We start from the raw sequence: 9805 nt of genomic DNA on the forward strand, positions 1-9805 counted from the left end.
GTGGTGCTCTGCCATTCCCTGCGGTTGTGTTTGGTTGCACTGTGCTTGGGCTGGGTGGTGGCAGTGCTGGGAGAGGAGTTGCGGGGTGAATTTTGGGATAGCTGCAGCCCCCCGCTCCCTGTGGCCCCACTGTCTGTGCCGCTGCCACAGCTGCCCAGCTCAAGTGCAGCATGACCAAACACCCCTGCTGGGAACAGCGCAATGCCACTCTGGCCCCAGCCAGCAGCTCACCCCGCCCTGCATGCAGATCCAGAGGCACATGCCCCCTGTGCCCTCCTGGGCTACGTGCCCCCACCCCTACCCATGTCCCCCAGATGATCCACTTGTGGCTCCATCCTCTGCTACGCCCCAGCTGTGCAGGGCTTGCCCCTGACCCACTCCCTACCTCACAGCTGCTGCAGCTGCCCATGCTGCCCTGCATTTTGGGGAGGCACATGCCCCACCCCATCTGCAAGCAGCAAACACATGTGGCATTGGGCTTTTCCCAAGCCAGTTGCAGTGGAGCTCAGGGCACAAAGCCCAGCCTGCAGCAGCAGCCACCTCTACCGTGCACAGATGGGGGGCATATGCCCTCCAGGGCTTTTGCCAGGATGCACACAGTGGAAGGAGCCGCACCAGCTCAATTCTCCCACCACCCACCCAGCTGGGGCCCCACTCACCATAGAGACCTCTGCTGCATTCTGTCCCTGACTGCAGGGGCCTTGATCTGGCCCCTGCCCCTTCCCTTCTAACACTGACTGACCTGCTTGGTTGGAGCAGGGGGGTACATTCAGCACCCCCAGTCCAGGATTGATAGCAAGAGGCTCTAAGATCAACCTGTCGATCCCAATTGACTGGTTGGTGACCACTGGTCTAGATATAGGCTCCACCCATTCAGAACCACTCACTGAATTATGCATCCAGGTTGACCACTGTGCCTCTCTAAATGGAGACTGGAGAGGACAAGAGCACCAAGACAAGGTCTTAGTATATTCACAGATTTATAGATTCATAGTTTGTAAGGGTGGAAGGGACCTCAGAAGATCATTGGGTCCAGCCCCCTGAACCAAGCAGGAAAGACACTGGGGAAAGACAACATGACTCTTACCCCTCCACTTTCAATGGAAAAACCACCCAAAAAGCCAATGCAGATCCATAGCTAGTGACCCCACCTGTGTAAGGAGGAAAAGGGCAGATGACAAGCTGCAGGTCTCTGCCAGTACTGTGGTAAGCCCCTCTACTTTGCCAAGCTCAGAGGAGCCTTGCCATTGAGAAACCATGATGCCTGCTGAAGTAGAGGAGTCCAGACAGAGCAGTGCACACACTCTTCAACATCAAAGCCAGTCTGCTATTTTCCTCTTGTGAACAGTGGTCACTGTGGGATCCTGTCCCTCTCTGCTGTTCATCTTTCTATACCTCTCCCATCTAAGTTGTTTTAGTAGATTGCCTTGGACCTCCCTGCCTGGATTAGCTCCTTGCCTAACCCTGACCTCATCCCTAACCTTGGCTCAGCTTTGACCCTTGCTTTCACTTTAGTAAAACCGTGACATAGCACGATCCCTACCTTGGGATCAGGGACATCCCTACCTTGAATAATTTTATTAATTTGAACATTCCCAGGGAGCGCTGTGTCCCCATGCAATTCAGGGCTCACTCTGTACTGTTGACTCAATTGAAAGCCCACACCTCGCTTTAGGGCCCATCATGCCTGAAACCATTCTCCCCGGAGTCTCTTTCGAGAACCACAGCAGTCTGGCCTGATTTGTTCTGCCCATGCCCCTCTGCTATTGGGAATCTCCTAACTTGCCCTCCATAACTCAAAAATCAACTGGCAATCCGGAATAGTTCAATTCGACTCTGACAGCTATATTCCACATCTCCTTATTAATACCCTATCTAGAAAACTCATTCCCAGGCCAGCCCCACCTGTCCTAGTCCAAGGACAAGAGGAATATGTTTTCAAAGAAATGTTTGGCAACAAGCAAGTGCAAGATAAACTTCCTGTCTCATTGACTGTAAGTTCTACAGACCACTGGATTGCTCATGGAAACTGATAAAACACGTACACACCCTTGGGGCTGGTTCAAGCCTTCTGTCATACCCACTCAGAGAAACCTAGTCTAAAAGCACCCAGCAGATGCCCCAAGAAGGGGAGGGATGTAATTGGCCAAGTCCCTGGTCCTAACTGGGCATAATCAGGGACTCAAACTGAGTCATCCCTCAAGAAGAGGGTCCCACCCATACAAGCTTATATAAACTCATTTCAGATAGAAGCAAGTTCTTTGGGCAACAAACCACCTTTCTGTGCTACTGGCCAGCTTGGACCTCCTAACCCTGACTCTGTGCTCTGAACCTCTGACTTGTGACTCTGTGCGCTGAACCTCTGGGTTGGACCCTCTTGCATGTTTTTGTCTGAAGCGTAAGGGCTCAGTCCAGTTGTGGCATCCTTTAGGTTCCAAAGTGGCTTCCACCAGTGGCATGAGGGAGAATCAAGTCAAGGAGCAGGGCCAGGTGACCAGAAACTGGTATCTTTCAGCACCTCGTGCAAGGAATGGCTCCGTGCAGATTCTAGTAGGGCCAGGCTGTGCCAAGGCCTGGAGCCAAATAATACAATGGAGTCCTTGGCACTTTTTCAGAGAGATGTGAGTGACCTACTAGTGGTAATGGGATGCAAAGGAGACTGCTGCACAGCTGGCTTAGCTGAAAGATCCATGCACTCAGGTTTCATTCATGGCTGCTCTTCATTACATAAGAAAAAGGTTTCAATCTCATAACACCTGATCAGATGACATGCCACTTACTGTCAATACAGACATGGGCACAACATGATCAGAATTGTGTCAGCTGGTCATGGGTAACAGAAGTGCTCAAAGATCTGACCATCTTATATCCATGTCTGTGCCAGCCACTCAGTACTATGTCACCGGGGTTAACTGCTAAAACTGTAACAGTTGAACCTCCTCTACCTTTCTTGTCAGAAAAATCTTTTCAGGTTGAAGGTCACTCTGCATCTCCATGTAGTCTGGCCTGGTTGCTCAGGTCATTGCACAAAAGATATTATGCTTGGATCAGGGGACTGCAAGTCAGGAATGAAGGGCATTGGCAGAAATAGTGTGGGGTCAGCCAAGGGGCTCTGGGTCAGGATTGAGAGGCACTATTAGAGCTGAGTACTGGCAGCAGCCCAGGGCTAAAACTGCAGGAGATTTCAAGTCAGTATCAAGGGGCATTGACAGAATTGTTAGGAAAAATCCTTTGCAAATCCAAGCTTAGGTCTTCCTACATATACACAGTGTAACTAGACTATTTCCTGCATGACTCAGCTAAGGGAAATAATGATGCCTCACTGTGGTTGGTTTGCAAGAGCCCTATGCGGTACATGTGCTGAGGCCAGAAGTGTGGTTCCAGTAGGCACATGCAGTTGTTAATTTGTGGGGGAACTTCTACCTGATTCAAGGATACCAAACAGGTGGAATCAATACTCTCGGGGAGAGAGGCTGCAGAAAGAACTGGGAAGCCTTGCAGCCATAAGGAAGCAAATGAGCTTAATTGGCTCTTCTGGCTGGGCAGTTGTTGAAATCTAGGGTGCCAGGGGAGTGGATTGTCAGGACACCTGAAAGCCACAAAAGCTCTTATGTTACTACAAGTATAACAGAAGGGGTTGTGTCACACAGCCAAGGACAAAAACAATGCACTCACCCATGTGACAGGCTCCAGTCATGGGATCACACGTGTCATCATGGCAGCTGCAGAACTCAGCACAGTTGGCTCCATACTGACCAGGTGGACAGGTCAGGTTACAGCTAAGAAGAAAAGAGTCCCAGATCAGAGTGTTTGAGCATCCTGCTGGGACCTAAGCAGCCTGCCTTGTGCATTTAGGACCCTCCAGCTACAGAACCTACCCTGAGTACTTGTGAAGGCTCACAGTTGGGCTGAAAGTATCCTAGTATTCCCCAGTTCCCGATTTTGTATATTGGGACTTTGACCTTTCTCTGCCTTTGGGCCAAGACAGAAGTATGGGAGGAATGTGGCAAGGTGTTTCTTGGTCAACACGGGTTAGCTACCCACAAAACTGCAGAAAAGGCAGGTGGTAAATGCATAGCCATAGAGATTACAGCTGAGGATGTCCTGCCAGCTTTCACAGTATTTGCTCAGGATAGGGCTGTTTCAGGGTGAATGTAGGTTCAAACTAGGAATGACAGGCTAAAGCAAGGTGTATGAACTGGGCCCACGACCCATCAGGCCTTAATTTTAGAGTCTCATGAATTGGTCTGCCAGAACCAGTGTGTGGGTTCACTTTTCCTTATGGCACTGATGGCATTCTCAGCATCAAGGTACAAGGCTCTCTACCTTGTCCCAGGGGCCTGTGAAACTATGTACCGGCAGGCATAGGCAACCAAGAGCTGGAGCTAAGGTACTGTTCGAGTGATATATTTTCCAGACCAGCACACAAATGAGCTAGGTGCCAGCAATCACTAGGGGCAACTTCCCAATGCCCAGCCTAGTGAGAACCCTGCAAAGGACAGGTCAGCTGACACAAGCTTGCCTTGATGTTTCAAATTTCCCTTTGCTGAGCTTCCTTACATGGGAGTAACACTCAGGCCACATGGCACACTCCTTTGTGCCAGTTTCTCCACCTTAATTCCATTGGCACTGCATAGCAATATTCTGCCCCTGTGGGAGTGCCACACTTGCAGTTTGCTTTTTCTGCCACATTCACAAAACATTGGTTCCCTAATCCTTCCCTCATGTAGACCCCTTCAGCTATCAGGAGCTTTCTATAATGAGGCACTCAACACTGGAAACTAGTGTTTCACACAATTGGTCTTTGGCCTCTGCTCTACAGACCCTTACCCCACTTGTGCTTCACATAGGATTTCATATATTCAGTCCATGTATTTCCACTCTGCTCTCAATGGGCCCCATGGATTCATTCTCTCTTCAGTGGATTTTGCAACACTTGAACACATTATTTTTGTAAATACATGAATGTGCTAGCTACTTTCACTCCCAGATCTGAAGTGATGGTGCTGAGAGTGGAGCTTGAGAATGGAGCTTACTCTACAAATTCCTAGTCCCAGTACAGAGCATTACTTCTTAGCACTACTTTGTGCCTCAGGTCCCTTACATGTCTTGTGCTGACATTAAAATACTTGGTGTGGGTATAGACACATGTAGATTTGGAACCGTTTCTAAAGGCAAACATGTCAAAATGGCAGTAGCTGTTACATTCTAAGTGTTACTGTGGACAAGCAGGGAACAATAGCAAATGTAGCAAACCTGCTCCAACTTTAACAGTGGATGAAGCAGTTTACATTTGGAGAGGTTTTGCTTCCTGTTAGAAGTGAGGCAGTGGAAAAGACTGCCTGAGGAAATCGTGGAATCTCCTTCATTGGAAATTTTCAAGAAGAGGTTGGATAAGCATTGATCAAGGATGATCCTAGGGAAGCAGGAGTGGAATGTCATCTAGTTAAGCCTCCTGCTTAAGGCAGGATCTTCAGGAGTAGCAATGCCTGGAGCATGTGGTAAAGAGATCGCTGGGAGATTACAAGGAAAAATCTGCAGGCCAGAGCAGGTGGATACTGGAGAGGACAATGCTCAACACCAGGAGAATGCAGCCAAACAATGGAGGCTATTTAGTTTTTCCCATGCTTCCAAACTTGGCAGCTTGCCACATGGGGCCAGGAAAGATTTTTCTCCCCTCCTGGTACAACAGGTGTAAGTGTTTTTTTTTCACCTTTTGTAGAAGCATTGTGTGTTGCTTATAGCCAGTCTGGAGATTTTAACTGGGGTATATCAATGCTCCTGATTAACCTAAAACCCAGAGGTTTCTTGATTAGGTCTTTCCCCACCGTCAGGGTCAGACCACTTGCCACAGGACCAGGAAGGATAGTAACCCCCTGGTCAGATCAGCACAGACAAGGTGTATTGGGAGGGAAGTGTTCCTCCTGTAAAGTGGCAGGTGTGGTGCTCTTCCTTGGATTTCTCAAGTATATTGCACTAGCAGGATATTGATGGTGCCCTTGTCCCCCTGCTTTACCTCTGGCAAGTTAATTAGCATGTTCCTGTTACTTTGAAGGACTGTGCCTTGTAGTTGTGCAATAGGGCTGTTTGAGTATTTTTAGAAATAAGTTAGACAAGCATTTGTATGGAATGGTTTGGATAGGGGTGATCCTGTCTTGCGCCAGAGGTTGGACTATATGACTTCCTGAAGACCCTTTCACCCCTACCTTTCTATGATTCTATGATCATACAATTATAGAATATATGATCATGATTAAACCCCAGCATCATCTTTTCACAGACAGAATAGCCAGCTGCTTAATGAGCTTAATGTGCTGGTGTGAGCTCCATCTCTGGGTTCTGCCAAAGGGACTATAATGAAAGTGAAAAAACTGTGCACATATACCAACCAATATCTTAACATGGAAGTATGTGGTAGCCACATGGCAAAGATGAACAAAGCAATCTGAGCTCTTAGTCCATACTGATGCTACTTGCTCTTGCACAGGGTGGAGAGCTGCAAGTGCCCACTGCCAGTTAAGCATTCCACTCCCAAACTGTGGCACTGCCAAAGAAGCAAGGAGGATTCTGGAAGGATGCAAAATTCCTTTGTTTCCTACCCACTGTCCTCTAATTGGGGCTGGGGGACCATGCCCATTCCAGGATGACTTGAAGAACAGCAGCAAAAATATGCTTTAAACTCCATGAAAATATGTGTTTTAAAATATAAAGTAAAATGTTCCCTTCAGCAAGCATTTGCATGGGTGCAGATGCAATAAATATAGACACAGTTCCATACGCTGGGACTTCAGGGATGACAGAAGAATTCATTGCAACAGCCAAGTACTGGAGGTAATTGGGAGCTAAATGAGAGAGAGGTGGTAAAAGGTACTGTAGGTTACCATGGCTGCAGACACATGTAGTATCTGTCATTGTACAAGTGCTGCAGCACTTTGAAGCATTACAAAAATGTAGTGCTACAGGCATAGTGCTACAGGCATGCCCCCTGCCAAGTCCTCCATATGGAGCACTACAAAATCATGGCAAAGGCATGCAGTGGTAAGCAATAAGGAGGTACTCAACCTTCAGTGGGTTTAAACCCAGCTGCAAGTGGTCAGCAGTTAATGGTCTGTCTGGCTGGAAGGCTGGGAACCAGATGAAACTGATGAATAGTTCATAAGCATGGAGAAACTGAGGGTTCATTGCCCCAGGGGAAGAATGCAAGGGAGTGGGGGACACATGGTAGTGCTAGATAAATGCAAGTCTAGGGAGGCCTGTCTCCTACTGCCCAAAAGGCAGCAGGTTCTGGTTGGGTTGTTTTTTTTATAGCTACAACATCAGCTGTTCCAGCAGGAGCAGCAGGAAATTATGCAGCATTTTCGGGAACATGAGAAGACCCTCATGCAGATTGGTGTGTTACCCTATTCCAAATGGGGAAGGGCATAGTACTCATGAAAAAGAGGTGAACAGATGACTTAGAGACCTTGCAGAGACATACCACTGACCGTAGGGACTCTGAGCTATTACAGGGAAGCTCAGGCTACTTCTAGGAGCCTCAGGGCTGCTTTGGCTCAGGATTATAGGTCCCCTAAAGCAGCCATATTGGACCAGCTGGGTAAAACAGAGGAGACATGTTGACTCAGATTTGGACAGGAGGCATTTGATCCTGACTGCCCCAAGCAATCACCCAACAACTGAAAGTCTTCTTCATCCTCTGGTTAAACTGGAATCATGTACATCATTTGAAACAGTGGAGGTAACAACTTTAGAACATTTTTGCTTCATGCTCCTGTTGGGACTCCAGAGTTGGGACTACTAAAACATGTCTGGATGAGGCCACTCATATGGTTGAAAACTTGATGGAGGTAGATTTGCACTGTAAAGATACTGGGGCCGGGGTGGGGGGGGGTGCAGTGGGGCCAAATTCTTGGAGGCTGAGGCCATGGAAGAGACCAACTGCAGTTTTGAGGGGCACTTGGTTTGGGACACCACCGTCTGGGGCCCCACTTCAATCTCCTCCAAGACTGCAAGCCAGCAGCCTACCTTTAAAGGACCACTTGGGGGAAGAAGGGAAAATTGGAGCAGGCTTGTAGCCTGACAGTGAAACATACTGATTAGAGAGGCTGCTCCTAGATGGACCTATGTATACTCAAGCCTATGTTGGGGCCATCAAGGGGGGACTTGAATTGGAAGTGTTATGGTGCCTGTCAAGATAAGTGATGTCCATGTAGTGGGGCTGGTAAATTCAGGGTCCAGAAAGACCCTATATATCAGCAGTTTGTGAACCAGGAGGACTTCTAAAAAGTGGAGTGCATCTATGTAATATTTATCTGTGTTAGGCCATACTCCACAGCTGGGCAAGCGACAGCAGGGCATTGCCTCATGCTTGCCCAGCTGGGTCGGGGGGGGGCATGGGATGTGGATGTGGCAGTGCTGGGAGTGGGCAATATGCCCTGGTGCCGCTTGCCCAGCTGGGGGGGAAGGGGGGTGTGGGATGCAGGCAAAGCAGCGCTGGGAGCAGGGGCTATGCCCTTCTGCCGCTTGCCCCGCTGGGTCGGGGGGCACAGGATATGGGCGCAGTAGCGCTGGGAGTGGGCGCTATGCCTTGCTGCTACTTGCCCAGCCAGAGCAGTGCGGGGGGGGCATGCGGGATGCAGGCGTGGCAGCTCTGAGAGAAGGGGCTATGCCCTGCTGCTACTTGCTCCCTTCTGCCTGGAGTGAGTCGCACCTGCATCGCGTCCCCCCCGGCCCCGGCTGGGCAAGCAGCAGCACGGCATAGCACCGGCTCCCAGCACTGCCCTGCCCACATCCCATGCCCCCCTGCCCTCCTCCTCGAGTCCCACAGCCCCCCCCCGCCCTGGCTGGGCAGTTTATCCCAGCTCCAGCTCTAGCTCCAATCCCTCCTTTGCTGTGGGGACATTGATCTGCCCCTGCCCCCATGCCCCTTCCTTCCTCCTCCGCCCACCACAATAGACTTACCAGCTGGAGGCAGCTGTGTCCAGTGTCATGAGTTCTGCTGCCTGTTTAGTCTATGCCCAAATCTCTGAAGCGGTGCCAAATCTTCAGATCTGATTTGGCCAAATCGAATCAGGACACTGATTCGAATCTTTAAATTGAATCACTGTCTCTCTAAATTGGCCGAATCCAAAGTGAATACTTGCCGCTTTGCACAGGCCTACGAACTGACCAGGGCACTGTATTCATGTCAAGGTTATTACAGGACATGTGGGAATTATTAAAGGTCCACTCAGTAAAGTCCTCAGTTTATCAGTCCCAAACAGATGGTCTGGTTAAAAGATGCAACCAAACTTTGAAGGGGATATTGCAGAAGTTTAGAAGGAGGGAGCCCTGGGACTGGGACACTTTGTTGCACTTATTGCTATTCAGGGAGTTGCAGAGTCTTTCATAGGCTTTTTCCTATTGGAATTGTTAAATGATAGGCAACCCCAGGTAGTGTTAGACCTCTTACAGGAATTCTGACAGGCACAAGGTACCACAACATAAAATGCATTGTAATATGTACTCGATCTGTGGGAGCCCTTGTCAAAGAAAATCTCAGGGCTGCACAATAAGCCCACAAACAGCAATTTTTTCACTCAGGATGGAATTCAAAGAACTAGAAATCATACTTTTAACCCCTTTAGAGTTTGGACACCAATCTGGGAGAACCTGATCTATACACCTTCCTCCCATGCTGGCAACTTCTCCCCCAGGGTAATGTGAGAGGCCAGAGCCATAGTTGGAGCAGAAAAATGCAGATGGAGTGAAAGTGCCCTGTCTTCTGTCCAGACCTGTATGGCAGATCACATGTGTCAGTGTGTAGGGA

At 49.1% G+C, this 9805-nt stretch overlaps 1 protein-coding gene across 1 annotated transcript in view; it reads right to left on the reverse strand.

The window, feature by feature from the left end:
* SCARF2 (scavenger receptor class F member 2) overlaps window positions 1-9805 on the reverse strand; it is a 166944-nt gene that overhangs the window by 93003 nt on the left and 64136 nt on the right. The window contains exon 7 of the mRNA XM_006029204.3: window positions 3676-3779. Coding sequence (XP_006029266.2) covers window positions 3676-3779 — 104 coding nt within the window. The remainder of the gene's footprint in view (window positions 1-3675; window positions 3780-9805) is intronic.

The sequence above is a fragment of the Alligator sinensis genome, unplaced genomic scaffold (genome assembly GCF_000455745.1).
Source record: "Alligator sinensis unplaced genomic scaffold, ASM45574v1 scaffold953_1, whole genome shotgun sequence".
Taxonomy (NCBI): domain Eukaryota; kingdom Metazoa; phylum Chordata; order Crocodylia; family Alligatoridae; genus Alligator; species Alligator sinensis.